The sequence below is a fragment of the Lissotriton vulgaris genome, chromosome 1_1, assembly GCF_964263255.1.
Source record: "Lissotriton vulgaris chromosome 1_1, aLisVul1.2, whole genome shotgun sequence".
In the NCBI taxonomy this organism is placed as follows: Eukaryota; Metazoa; Chordata; class Amphibia; order Caudata; family Salamandridae; genus Lissotriton; species Lissotriton vulgaris.
Window position 1 is genome coordinate 4,616,786 of NC_141685.1, and position 15,141 is coordinate 4,631,926.

Here is a 15,141-nt window from a genome sequence, read left to right on the forward strand (position 1 = left end):
CCACACGCCTCTTGTGAGAGGACATGAATGATATCCCCCGGAGACACACAGAAGGCTCCACACGCTTCCTGTGAGAGGACATGAACGATATCCCTGGAGACACACAGACACACAGAAGGCTCCACACGCCTCTCGTGAGAGAGCATATATATGATATCCCCTGGAGACACACAGACACACAGAAGGCTCCACACACCTCTCGTGAGAGGACATATATGATATCCCGTGGAGACACACAGACACACAGAAGGCTCCACACGCCTCTTGTGAGAGGACATGAATGATATCCCCCGGAGACACACAGAAGACTCCACATGCCTCCTGTGAGAGGACATGAATGATAGCCCTGAAGACACACAGACACACAGAAGGCTCCACACGCCTCTCGTGAGAGAGCATATATATGATATCCCCCGGAAACACACAGATGCACAGGAGGCTTCACACGCCTCTCGTGAAAGGACATATATGATATTCCCCGGAGACACACAGACGCACAGAAGGCTCCACATTCTTCTCGTGAGAGGACATATATGATATCCCCTGGAGACACACAGAAGGCTCCACACGCCTCTCGTGAGAGGACATGAATGATACACACAGAAGGCTCCACGTTCCTATTGTTAGAGGACATAAATTATATTCCCTGGAGACACTCAGATGCACAGAAGGCTCCACAAGCCTCTTGTGAGAGGACATGAATGAACTCTTTATTTCAGAGTTACCCAAAGTAGTGACTCCGGACTCAAAGGGGGACCTGAGAAGGTGTTTCTGGGGCAGGCGTCCTGTCCTCTGTGGCCACTTTTGTAGCTGATTATCTGATTAATGGTTCATGCGTGATTCGCTCCCAGTTTGAGTGACATCAATGACCACTTTTGAGACATATAGTAGAAAAGATCCTATGGCTGGTCTCTCAGCCATGTCAACACTTTTTCTGTTGCTGCTGCGGTGCAGTCCCAGCGCAGTGCTGTGCTCTTCGCGAGCGTACTGTGCTCTTCGCGAGCGTGCTGTGCTCTACGCGAGCGTGCTGTGCTCTTCGCGAGCGTGCTGTGCTCTTCGCGCGCGTACTGTGCTCTTCGCGAGCCTGCTGTGCTCTTTGCGCGCGTGCTGTGCTCTTCGCGAGCGTGCTGTGCTCTTCGCGAGCGTGCTGTGCTCTTCGTGCACGTGCTGTGCTCTTCGCGAGCGAGCTGTGCACCTCTGTTTGTTTACCTCCGCTTGTAAAGGGAATAGATTGTCTTCAAGGCCTTCAATAATGCGGTGGTAGTTTGAGGGCGAAGCAAACACATAAAGTAAGCTGTAGATCTTTTTAAAAAGACATGGAAAACATCCATTTCAACTTTACAGTTCAGTGGCTGCACTTGGTGTATGTGTGAGGGGGCCAGTGGACCATGCAGAGACGGTGTGACCTTGTACCAGTGGCTGCACACAGTGTTTGATTGAGGCTGTCACTGGACCACGCAGGTTTGATGTGATGCTGTTCAGTTGCAGCACTTTGTGTATGGATGAGGCTAGCAGTGGACCATGCAGGTATTATGTGACACTGTTCAGTGGCTGCACTCAGGGTGTGTGGGAGGCTGCCAGTGGACCCCGCAGGGACGGGTGCCACTCTTTAGTGGGTGTGCACCCATGCTGTTGAGTGATGTTCACAGTGGGCAGACCCAGCACAGTTGGGCTGTCTCCAAGATGACTGATGACTAATTTGAACAGCTTTATTATTGTTTGTGTTGTCTTATATTATTCTGGCATCTCCAGGGAACAGGTGTGGAGCAGGAGTCACACACTCCGCTACCCCAGCTGTAAAGACATACGGTATAAGAAACCTGCTTTATAAAGGCCCCGTGCCGGGAGAGTGGTAATCAAAGAGAAGCTACGCATAGGCATTGAAATGTGGGGGATGCCAGAAAGGAGCACACGCGCCTCTCTACAGTTCACACTCTTGAACATTGTCCTTGTGCTTTCTTTACTCTACCTGATGTTCTTTCTCAATGACGTGTGTAAATGTGTTTTTCATTTTTCCATAATAGGTCCTCTGATTGCTGCCACAGTCTTTTCATTACGCCCTAAAGACAAGAAAGATCTGAGCTCCGCTGACTTTCTGGAGTTTGAGATAAGAAACACAATGAAGCCGCCCTCACGTGAGTATGAAAGCGACCTCTTGACGTGGTGTGGCCACACTCTGCAGACCCTGGAGGGGGTGAATCCCACCTGAGGAAGCCCTGAGCTCTGTTCATGGGTACACTATGCCAGCCAGCTTGTGTACATGCAGCTGGAAGGCTTCATGTGCTCTCCAAACCATCTCTCGCCCAGTATCTCTCCCATCGTTAGAACCTATGAACGATTGAGCCTTTCATCAATAGGATGTCCCTCCCTTAACAAGTGCTATATAAACTGTAGAACACAGAAATACAATGATGTCTATATTTGTGAGCTACAAATATTGATCAAATCATTACATTTACAAACAATATTCATGAACTTTGAGAATGGAAAAAACAAGTTGACAGAAAGAACGTGGAAAATCATAAAATATCTAAATCTCAGGCATATTATATTTGTGTGGCTAATAACAGGCCGCCCCCCCGGTGTTACAGCACAGCCGAGGATCGCCAGACACAGCAAGAATAGTACCTATGGTAAACTCTCACAACTTACCTACTAATCTCACAAACAACATGGCTATATCTCAAACAGTACCCATTTTTAGGCCTCGCCTAGCGGTGCAGCACATGCGCCGCTTGTTCTGCGATATCTATTGTCGTCGGGTTGCTTTTGGAAGTGGGGTTGATGACCGCCCTGTCTCCTTAGGGCCCGCCCACCTGGACTGGCCTCGCCGTCTGTTGCTCGTCATGGGCGCTCCGTCTCGTATGATTTCTGAGCCTGATGTACATTGCTGTGAGGCACTTGACCTCCGGTGTGCAAAGGACACCAGATACATGCTATCACCCTGCACGGATTTAACCCATGCTTCAGCGGCTCGTATTTCATTTACATCCAACTATACATGGCTGCTTTGGAACGCCCTAAAGAGCCAGTTTTGAATAATTCTGCACAGTGTATGTCTAGCCGCTGCCTGTGTTGGGCTACACGAGGCATTTCGAGCCATGTTCATATTACCCTGCTGATTGCTTCTCCTTGGGGTGGGTTACGTCAGGCTTCCTGGGCAGGACTCGTAATATAAATTACTTTTAAAAGACACTTGTGGATTCAGAACCCATATGTTGCTATCATTGGTATATAGCTCCGAATCCGACGAATGCAACTAGTAGAAAGCAGCGCTTCAAAGCTTGTTTCTGCGGTCTCTGGGCACTTGGAAACAGCACTTGTGGGAAGTGCCAGGAAGCATGTGATAGATTCCACAGCTGGAATAGAAGTGAACCATGCACGGCGTTGCTGTTTTTGTAAACAACCCCCTTTCAGAGGCAAGTGTGCTAGGAGCCAAACAGGCCATCGTTAAAATAACAAAACAACTGCTGTGGAACAGGTTTGGGTTCTGTGCAAAGGTATACACACTGACTAAACTATTAATGGAAATTGCATGAGAGGTTTTATAATTTCTTTAAAAATAAGAAAATAAAGATAAGTTCTGCTGTCAGTCCAGACAGGCACTTCCTCCGTAGACGGCCTTTTATAAATACACTCTGGAACCAGCCTTTGCCAAGCGATACTTTCTATGACAACACGGTTTGGGCTTCATTGGCGTAGCTTCCATGGGTACAACAGGTGCAGTGGCGCTGGTTCACAGAGGCCTGAGGCCCCCCTGAACTCTGATTATTGCTGTATTTCACAGTTCCACCAGCAGCCAGGGGAGGGTGCCTTTCCTTCCTGGCACGATGTACCATGGCGCCACCGAGGGCTTATCCGACTCCTGGTCTGGGGCTCCAGCAGGGTAAGGATTTCCAGACACCTTGTGGAGCGTGGAATAAATTTGGCGCCTCTATTCCTGGCCCGCTGCCAAGGGCAGAAAGTGTCTATACAAGCAGGAAACATGGTGGTTGTTTAGGCTTCGGAGGGTGGCATCGGAGTCCTTGCTTCTGGGTGAAGTTTATTTAGATAAACACTCGCCTCGGATGCCTCGTCTCTTTTTCATTTACCTTATATGCACACACTTGCACACCCTCCTTGCTTTGGTATTGCGTTATCACTGTAATCTAGTTTATATTCCGTATATACATAAGGAGCATCATGAAATAAGTTGTCTTGTGACCTTTGAATTACGTGGTAATTGTACTGAAGGGAATGATGCTCACTTTGTCGACCTGAGAATGATTAAAGCCTGAGATGTGGGTGGTCCGGCCCTGTCATCAGTGGGAGCTCACCTGATGAACTGTTTTTTATGGACTGTGGTGTTCTCTTGCTTTCCTCAAGTGATGCCTGCACACACGATGATCTTCTCAGCTCCTTCAGCCCACCCAACCTCGGGTCTTCCGTCCCGACCTCCCGCTCTACGCCTTTCTTTGGTCTCTTTCTTTGCTCCCTTTCTTTGGTCTCTTTCTTTGCTCCCTTTCTTTGGTCTCTTTCTTTGCTCCCTTTCTTTGGTCTCTTTCTTACAGTTTGCTGCTGTATTCTCATTTGTTCACTTCCTCACATCTGCCTCTGTCTTTTCTTTGTATTCACTCTTTGCTCCTTTGCCATCTCTTTATCTCACCCTCTGTCCTATACTCGCATAACTATGCTGTTTTTTCACTTTTCCTATCTTTTTCTCCCTGTTTTGTTTTCGGGTTTTCCATTCTCTCTCCTCTCTTTTTCTCTTTTTCTTACTTTTTACTTTCCTTATCTTTTTCTCTCTGTTTTGTTTTCCGGTTTTTCATTCTCTTTCCTCTCTTTTTCTCGTTTTCTTACTTCTTCCCCACCTTTCTTGGAGTCTTGTGAAGGCTCAAGTGATACCTACTCAAAACCTGATCCTCTCCCCTTCATCCCACCCAGCCTCGGGTGTTGCATCCCAAGTCCAGTAAGTGCTCACAAAGGCCCAATTAAAAAAAAGCCTGAACAATGACAAAGTTAAATGTTGATTAAGAGTCCTGAGCCTTTCAAAGGTCCTCTGATGAGCCATCACCATGCAGTCAAAGGCGAGATGAGTTGCTGAGTCCAGGACCAAGGACCAGATATCCTTTTTGGTAAAATCCTGCGAAGTCAGTTGTCCCTCAGAATATTGTTAATTAAGATAACACCTGCCATAGATATTGTGCTCTAAATATTGCTTACAAAAACATCATCCTATTTGGTGCTGATTTTGTTTAATTACCTTGAACTGAACTATCATTTAGTAAATAAAATTTAGAACAAAATAATGTTGTCAGCCGATATTTAATGAACAGTATTCTGGTCCCATATCTTCGAGTCACCAGGACAGCTTTGCTTCTAAACAGCAAAATCTCTTCACATCACGCAAAGAATAAATAAGGCAGCCCAATCAAGCAAGGAATTGCATACAATACTCAAGGAGTTTACCTCCCCCCAGGTGGAGCAATCAGGGTTTATTCCCACCGTGGAGTGGGTAAACTTGTTGCCTACATACTTTTACAATAAAATTCAGCTAATCTACTCTTCATTTCCACCCTCCCATCAAAATGTGGCCTTAACAGGGGTGGCATCATCTTGTATCGCGCCCATCTGTGAAACCTCCGAATCTCCATCTCTGACAGAGTTTGAGCCCATCACCCCGGCAGAAGTGCTACTGGCACTCGGGAAAATTAAAACTGGTTCCCCTACCGACTCACTGTTGCCACGTAAGTGCAGTGAGATACTTCTGCTGCTAGTTGATAGTCTGACCAATATTTTTAATACTTCCTTCGAGAGCGCTTCCTATCCTAGGAGTTGGAAGCTGGCCCAGGTTAAGCCCATCCTTAAAAAGCCACACAGTTACACTTCTATAAGGTCTAATTATAGACCTATATCCCTATTACCTTACTTTGGGAAGGTTCCTAGTCAATAAACGGGTCTCCTTCTTTATTGAAACCCATGCACTTCTTGATCCCTCACAGTCAGGGTTTCGTGCCGCCCATGGCACGGAAACTGCAGTGGTTGCGATAGTGGATAACATCCGACTCTCCCTGGACAGAGGCGAATCAGCCATTCTGGTCTTATTAGACCTCTCGGCGGCCTTTGACACCATCTCCCACAGCATTTTGAAACATCGGTTATGGGAGATTGGTGTCGCCCTGGCCTGGTTTGTGAATTATCTCAGGGCCCGCCATTCAAATGTCAAGATGAACACTCTTGTATCCTGTAACACCCCTCTTTCCGCGGGGGTTCCACAGGGGTCGATTCTCAGTCCCCTATTGTTTAATTTGTACCTTTCTCCCTTGGTTAAAATCATAAAATCCTACGGCTTTACCACAATGTCTTACGCAGACGATACGCAGGTGCTTATCACCTGCGGTTCCGAATTCCTGGAGACCTGCACCAGATTTAAACAATGCATGGTTCATATTGATAATTGGATGAGCGAGAACAGACTTCAACTTAACTGCAATAAGACCGAAATTTTGTTATTCGGTAAGGCCAAGACCTCAAGGTCCCAGGATTGGTGGCCTCATGATCTAGGACCATGCCCTGAACCTAAAGAAGCTGTTCGAGATTTAGGCATTATGCTGGACAGCGCTCTCTCAATGAAAGCCCATGTCAATCAAATATCCGGAAATTGTTTTGGAATACTACGGCAACTGCGGAGAATATTTAAATGGCTTCCTCCTGAAACCAAAAAGCCTTTGGTTCAGGGATTGATAGTCAGCAGGCTTGATAACGGTAATGCGATGTTTGCTTCCATTATTAAGAGTCTGCTGACTAAGCTGCAAACCCTCCAGAATGCGGCTGCAAGACTAGTGTTGGGACTGCCGCCCAGGTCTGCTTCTAAACCCAACCTCAAGAAGCTGCACTGGCTACCTGTGCGTCAGAGATGTCAATTTAAGATTCTGAGTTTAACTCATAAACTCCTTTATGGCGTTGGACCATCTTATTTAGCCAAAATACTAGTTTGGTATAAACCCTCTAGAGCACTTCGCTCTTGCTCAAAGTTCCTGTTATCACAGCCTCGGGTCCGGACCTCTAGGAATGGATGTCGGTCCTTTTCTTTTGTGGCCCCTCAACTCTGGAACAAGTTGCCAGTGCATCTCCTGTTCCTTTTCTAATCATCTGGAGTTCCGTAAGAGCTTGAAAACGTGGCTCTTTCCTAATAATGCTTCCCAACCACGTTCTCCGCCCTGGAAGGATGCTGCCATTCCTCTGCAAAGCGCCTTGAGACCTCTTTTGGTGATAAGTTGCGCTATATAAAAGCATTTGACATTTGGTTGGATTCTTAGGGAAGAGGACCAGTGCACATGGGGAGAACAGATTCCCAAAAGCTAGAATCACCTCACTTTACTAACACGTGAAACAAATCCCTGCATAGTGGGAGCTCCGCGGCTTCATCGGTGCTGCTGATTGGTGGAAAGGTCTTGAGGCTGGAGTCAAGCTATCCTGGCTGAAGACGGCTGATAGCCAGAGACCGGTCCCAGGATGCTTGATTCCGGTCCAGGAAAGATATGGCTTGGTAGTTCGGGCTGGACTCTTCCCATGAGGCACAGGGTCAAGGCTGATTTGCATATGTCCATGTCTGAACTGGGGTGGCGTGGTGAGCAAAATAACGATGGATTAAACCCAGATTCTTGACTGGCGGTGAATGTTTTGCCATTGTGCAACATTCCGTCCATCATCTTGTGTGTTTTGCTGTTCACCCTATGTGGGAAGAGTATGCCTAGACGTGGGTCCCGTGCTCACTACGCCACTGGAGTCAAGCTATCCTGTCTGAAGAAGGCTGATAGCCAGAAACCGGTCCTAGGATGCTTGATTCCGGTCCAGGAAAGACATGGCTTGGCAGTTCGGGCTGGACTGTTCCCATGAGGCACAGGGTCAAGGCTGATTTGCATATGGCCATGTCTGAACTGGGGTGGCTTGGTGAGTAAAATAACGATGGATTAAACCCAGATCTGTGACTGGGGGTGAGTTTTGCCATTGTGCAACATTCCGTCCATCATCCTGTGTGTTTTGCCGATTGTCAAGACAAACCATGACCTGCAGGAGCTTTGCCCTGGGTCAGAAATGTGCTAAGATGGATTGCAATTGTGAACTGTATTCATTTATGGCCCACTGATCTAATAACTTGAACTGTAATAATATTAAAAAAGAATTGTTTGCAGAACCGTGCATTTTGAATCCCTTTGGGCCAGATCATTTGTAAAACATGGCCCCCCTCACTGTTTCTGTTCCATTGGTTCCCAAAATTTCTCTTTCTCCTTCTTCACTCCTTTTCCAACTTTCTATCTCTCGCGCTCTTGTTCAAAGCCCGATGTTGAAAAATAAGTACTAGTCCCCAAGAACGAGTGCACTTATAATTGGGGCAGATCACTAAGAAAAAAACACTTAAAGCAAGCTTTTGCAATGCAATAGGTCTCACATTTCAGTCTGTGCTATTGGCATTGTAAGGACAATGCCTTTTATTCATTTGCTTTGAAAACCTGCAAGCGGTGCATAAACACACATTGTACGTATAGTCCTTCCTTACGAGAAGCAAGGCTGGCAGTAAAAGAGACTGCCAGCCTTGCTTCTCATAAGCAAGGACTATGAGTACAAAGTGCTTGTTTACGCACCGCTTGTAGGTTTTCAAACACATAAATAAAAGGCATTGCCATTTACAATGCCAATAGCTCAAATGCGAGACCTATTCCATTGCAAATACTTGTTAATCTTTACAGTTACCTATTGTCTCAGAATGGAAAATCTTACTCAGTATGGACCTTTCTTTTGTTCCAACTATTCGACAAGACAAGAAAAGGGTTGAGGCACAGGACCTGCACCTATTAATATGAATGGCTGTCTAGTGTAGCGATGGTGCTTAAGAAACCAGGGAGCACAACCCTATCTGCTCCCTATTGAGCAAACGCCCAAAAAACAATAACAATAATTTGGGGGAATCAGCATCCATCAAGGAACATTATCATATAAGTCTTCTGCAATTAAGTCGATCCAAGAAGATAATGATGTAATGAACAGGTCCGGACTTGACTGGTGATCGGAATATATTCTTTGTTATTTCATCCACACAATAAAATCCAGAAATACAATTGACTTTTTTCTTAGCCAACGTGTTTTGTTTCATAAATGAGACTTCTTCAGGGCTCAAAAAGGTCAATGTATAGGTCAAATTTGAAAATTCACGAAAAAGAGCATCACATTGTATTTTCAATTCTGTTGTGGTCCACTGAAACTGTTTACACGTTATATGGCATGGTGGACAGCTACAAAGAGCAACGTCGGCGTTCGAGTAGGTCCCATCAGTGAGGTATAGTGAACGTATTGTGGCACAGTGAGCACGGGACCCATGTCTAGACATACCCATCTCACTTGGGCATTTACTGCAAAAACAACAAGGTGAAGGAATACGTGAATTCATCTCAGCCACTGAGGATCGCTCTGGGCCGCATTCCAGACCATGTTTTTCACCCACTGTGCTAATCTAGATAGAGACCAGCCTTATGCAAATCAACCTTGGTCCTTCTCCAATAGGAACAGGCCAGCCCGAACAGCCAGGCCGAGTCCTCTCCAGATGGGACACAAGCAGCCCCAGTCCAGTTTTAGCCTGCTTAGGTCTCATCAGTGAGGCACAGCTTGAGTTCTATGGCACAGTGGTCAGGATACCTAAACAAATACTTTACAGAGAGCGTCCTAGGGATTATCAATTTTTAAAGACCAGTCAGTGTTCCATCCCCATTCTACAACTGAAAAACCACAAAAAACCTACCGGTCTAGAAACAGTGAGAGACAGGTTAGCAGAGAAAGTAGACTGTCTAGGTAAAAAAGAAAACATATTCACAAAGTGAGAAAGAATCCCATCAGTGGCAGAATTTCATCATCTGGGGTTTTTTATTGGTTGCACGACTTGTGCAGCCACCAAGGATTGCTCAGGAAAGCCCGGGGTACCGTCGGACAGAGCGGGTGCCTCATTCCCCTGAGCAGTTGCCAGGAGAGGTGAGGAGTACTCCCACATAAAGCTGGGAATGAATCCAAGTTTCCTGTGATATTTGACCACCTGTTAGGACTCACAGGACATGGTAGGGTTATCGCACCAACCATTTAAGTTGTTACTTTCATATCATTTTTATGCACAGTTTTCAGATTACATTTTGTCGAGCGTTGTTATACTGGTCCTGACGAAAGCCTGGCTGCAAGAAATCCATGTGGCTGAAACATGTAGACCTGCCATTTCATCGCCTATGATAGTTATTTTTTCAAACTATCAGCGCACTGTTTTTAGATTTGACACTAGGATAGTGTTTATTAAAATTTTTGTAATATCCTAGTAGTCAATTTTAACATTTGCACTATTTTTGCCTTCCTTTTTTACTTTATTGCACTGCAAATCTTCAGCACCACTGATACAAAACTGGCTAGTGGCTGTACCAATCAGTGGGGTACGTAGCAAGCACAGTTTTTACATCAATCCTTGCTGGCTGCACAAGTCGTGCAACCAATAACAAATCCCAGATGATGAAATTCTGCCATTGATGTAGGCTGATGGGATTCTTTCTCACTTTGTGAATATGTTTTCTTTTTGACCTAGACACTCTAGTTTCTCTGCTAACCTGTGTCTCACTGTTTCTAGAACGGTAGGTTTTTTGTGGTTTCACAGTGGTGAGGATACCCACATTTGGGATACCCGTGGCACTTGGGGCGTTTTCTACAAAAACAACAAGGTGGTGAAAGGAATGATTAGATAATCTCAGCCGCTCTATGGCGGGCGAAAGCGATGGTCTGGAATGCGGCCGGACTGATTGCCAGCAGCTGAGATGAATTCAGTCGTTCCATCTATCACTTTGTTGTTGCTGCGGTTAACACCCTTATACACAACAAAAAGATGAAGGAAGTCACCTATGCGCCCACATTCAAATGCATGTATACCCGGTTGGACACCTGGGGCAGGATAGGTGCTTTAAACCTCTTTAATTCATACATTGTATTAATATCTTTTGTAAGAGATAAGAGGCTTGATAGGGTTTCTTGTGTAAAGTTTCCTAGGTTTTATTCCTTGCGTATTAAGATTCTTATGTCTTACAAAGGATGATCCGGTTTATCACATGATCAGGTGTACACCACTGGTCCGATATTCGGTTTGAACTCTGAGTGCTGAGAAAAATCCCCTTAGTGGTTTAACAGCAAGACATGGCCTTCCCTAAGTCTCGACTTATCCACACGGCTTTCATTTCAGCATATTGGGGATGACCTTGGGCCCTTTCTCTATCAACTCAAAGCGGGGGGGGGGGGGTTCATTTCTGTCACTGAATAATTTGTAATTGCCCTTGTACAGGCTTCATACCGCATTGTGAGGTGCAGAAGTTCTTTACTAGATACCAAACACGCTGCCCCATGGGTGCAGAGTTTGCAGTGAGCCTACATGAGAAGCGTTTTTGTGTTGTGTGAGGATGACCACATTGTTGCTCTTATCACTTCTTTGGATTTCAGGGCGAGGGCACTTACACAATCCCAGGGTGTCAGGCAGAGGCCATAGCAAAATCCAGTCCATGTCCAGTTGCCACTGGTCAGGTGGGTATTTCCAGAAAAGGGCCTCTTGTAGCTTGTTGTGTGCCAGTAGCCACACAGCAAGCCAGACAGCGGACCCTTGAAGTCCTGATCTTTGTCCCGGGTACAAGAGGGAGCAGCTCCCGTCCTTCAGGGCCCCTCTCAGGTCACAGACAGCAGCTCCCGTCCTTCAGGGCCCCTCTCAGGTCACAGACAGCAGCTCCCGTCCTTCAGGGCCCCTCTCAGGTCACAGACGGCAGCTCCCATCCTTCAGGGCCCCTCTCAGGTCGCAGACAGCAGCTCCCGTCCTTCATGGCCCCTCTCAGGTCACAGACAGCAGCTCCTGTCCTTCATGGTCCCTCTCAGGTCACAGACAGCAGCTCCCGTCCTTCAGGGCTCCTCAGGTCACAGACAGCAGCTCCCGTCCTACAGGGCCCCTCTCAGGTCACAGACAGCAGCTCCCGTCCTTCAGGCCCCCTCTCAGGTCGCAGACAGCAGCTCCCATCCTTCAGGGCTCCTCTCAGGTCGCAGACAGCAGCTCCCGTCCTTCATGGCCCCTCTCAGGTCACAGACAGCAGCTCCTGTCCTTCATGGTCCCTCTCAGGTCACAGACAACAGCTCCCGTCCTTCAGGGCCCCTCTCAGGTCACAGACAGCAGCTCCTGTCCTTCATGGTCCCTCTCAGGTCACAGACAACAGCTCCCATCCTTCAGGGCCCCTCTCAGGTCGCAGACAGCAGCTCCCGTCCTTCAGGGCTCCTCTCAGGTCACAGACAGCAGCTCCCGTCCTTCAGGGCCCCTCTCAGGTCACAGGCAGCAGCTCCCGTCCTTCAGGGCCTCTCTCAGGTCACAGACAGCAGCTCCCGTCCTTCATGGCCCCTCTCAGGTCACAGACAGCAGCTCCCGTCCTTCAGGGCTCCTCTCAGGTCACAGGCATCAGCACCCATCCTTCAGGGCCTCTCTCAGGTCACAGACAGCAGCTCCCGTCCTTCAGGGCCCCTCTCAGGTCACAGACAGCAGCTCCTGTCCTTCATGGTCCCTCTCAGGTCACAGACAACAGCTCCCGTCCTTCAGGGCCTCTCTCAGGTCACAGACAGCAGCTCCCGTCCTTCAGGGCCCCTCTCAGGTCGCAGACAGCAGCTCCCGTCCTTCAGGGCCCCTCTCAGGTCGCAGACAGCAGCTCCCGTCCTTCAGGGCTCCTCTCAGGTCACAGACAGCAGCTCCCGTCCTTCAGGGCCCCTCTCAGGTCACAGACAGCAGCTCCCGTCCTTCAGGGCCCCTCTCAGGTCACAGACGGCAGCTCCCGTCCTTCATGGCCCCTCTCAGGTCACAGACGGCAGCTCCCGTCCTTCAGGGCCCCTCTCAGGTCACAGACAGCAGCTCCCGTCCTTCAGGGCCCCTCTCAGGTCACAGACGGCAGCTCCCGTCCTTCATGGCCCCTCTCAGGTCACAGACGGCAGCTCCCGTCCTTCATGGCCCCTCTAAGGTCACAGACAGCAGCTCCCGTCCTTCAGGGCCTCTCTCAGGCCACAGACTGCGGCTCCCGTCCTTCAGGGCCCCTCTCAGGTCACAGACAGCAGCTCCCGTCCTTCAGGGCTCCTCTCAGGTCACAGACAGCAGCTCCCGTCCTTCAGGTCTCCTCTCAGGTCACAGACAGCAGCTCCCGTCCTTCAGGGCTCCTCTCAGGTCACAGACAGCAGCTCCCGTCCTTCAGGGCCCCTCTCAGGTCACAGACAGCAGCTCCCGTCCTTCAAGGCCCCTCTAAGTTCGCAGACAGCAGCTCCCGTCCTTCAGGGCCCCTCTCAGGTCACAGACTGCGGCTCCCGTCCTTCAGGGCCCCTCTCAGGTCACAGACTGCGGCTCCCGTCCTTCAGGGCCCCTCTCAGGTCACAGACTGCGGCTCCCGTCCTTCAAGGCTCCTCTCAGGTAACAGGCAGCAGGTCCAGTCCCTCAGGGCCCCTCTCAGGTCACAGACAGCAGGTCCGGTCCCTCAGGGTTCCTCTCAGGTCACAGGCAGCAGCTCCCGTACTTCAGGGCTCCTCTCAGGTCACAAGACAGCAGCTCCCGTCCTTCATGGCCCCTCTCAGGTCGCAGACAGCAGCTCCCGTCCTTCAGGGCTCCTCTCAGGTCACAGACAGCAGCTCCCGTCCATCAGGGCCCCTCTGAGGTCACAGACAGCAGCTCCCGTCCTTCAGGACTCCTCAGGTCACAGACCGCAGCTCCCGTCCTTCAGGACTCCTCAGGTCACAGACAGCAGCTCCCGTCCTTCAGGGCCCCTCTCAGGTCACAGACGGCAGCTCCCGTACTTCACGGCTCCTCTCAGGTCACAGACGGCAGGTCCCGTCCTTCAGGGCTCCTCTCGGGTCACAGACGGCAGGTCCAGTCCTTCATGGTCCCTCTCAGGTCGCAGACAGCAGCTCCCGTCCTTCATGGCCCCTCTGAGGTCACAGACCGCAGCTCCCGTCCTTTAGGGCTCTTCTCAGGTCACAGGCAGCAGCTCCCATCCTTCATGGACCCTCTGAGGTCACAGACAGGAGCTCCCGTCCTTTAGGGCCCCTCTCAGGTCACAGACAGCAGGTCCAGTCCCTCAGGGTTCCTCTCAGGTCACAGGCAGCAGCTCCCGTCCTGCAGGGCTCCTCAGGCCACAGATAGCAGCTCCCTTTCCTTCAGGGCTCCTCAGGTCACAGACGTCAGGTTCAGTCCTTCATGACCCCTCTCAGGTCACAGACAGCAGCTCACGTCCTTCAGGGCTCCTCTCAGGTCACAGACAGCAGCTCCCGTCCTTCATGTCTCCTCTCAGGTCACAGACAGCAGCTCACGTCCTTCAGGGCTCCTCTCAGGTCACAGACAGCAGCTCCCGTCCTTCAGGGCTCCTCTGGTCACAGACAGCAGCTCCCGTCCTTCAGGGCCCCTCTCAGGTCACAGACGGCAGCTCCCGTACTTCACGGCTCCTCTCAGGTCACAGACGGCAGGTCCCGTCCTTCAGGGCTCCTCTCGGGTCACAGACGGCAGGTCCAGTCCTTCATGGTCCCTCTCAGGTCGCAGACAGCAGCTCCCGTCCTTCATGGCCCCTCTGAGGTCACAGACAGCAGCTCCCGTCCTTTAGGGCTCTTCTCAGGTCACAGACAGGAGCTCCCGTCCTTTAGGGCCCCTCTCAGGTCACAGACAGCAGGTCCAGTCCCTCAGGGTTCCTCTCAGGTCACAGGCAGCAGCTCCCGTCCTGCAGGGCTCCTCAGGCCACAGACAGCAGCTCCCTTTCCTTCAGGGCTCCTCAGGTCACAGACGTCAGGTTCAGTCCTTCATGGCCCCTCTCAGGTCACAGACAGCAGCTCCCGTCCTTCAGGGCTCCTCAGGTCACAGACAGCAGCTCACGTCCTTCATGTCTCCTCTCAGGTCACAGACAGCAGCTCACGTCCTTCAGGGCTCCTCTGAGGTCACAGACAGCAGCTCCCGCCCTTCAGGGCCCCTCTGAGGTCACAGACAGCAGCTCCGATCCTTCAGGGCTCCTCTCAGGTCACACAGCAGCTCCCGTCCTTCAGGGCTCCTCTCAGGTCACAGGCAGCAACTCCCGTCCTTCAGGGCCCCTCTCAGGT

General features: G+C 49.8%; 1 protein-coding gene across 1 annotated transcript in view; it reads left to right on the forward strand.

The window, feature by feature from the left end:
* The window catches only part of LOC147736930 (zinc finger protein 212-like), a 208,421-nt gene that overhangs the window by 60,510 nt on the left and 132,770 nt on the right, over positions 1-15,141 (forward strand). The window contains exon 3 of the mRNA XM_086953922.1: positions 2,025-2,135. Coding sequence (XP_086810048.1) covers positions 2,025-2,135 — 111 coding nt within the window. The remainder of the gene's footprint in view (positions 1-2,024; positions 2,136-15,141) is intronic.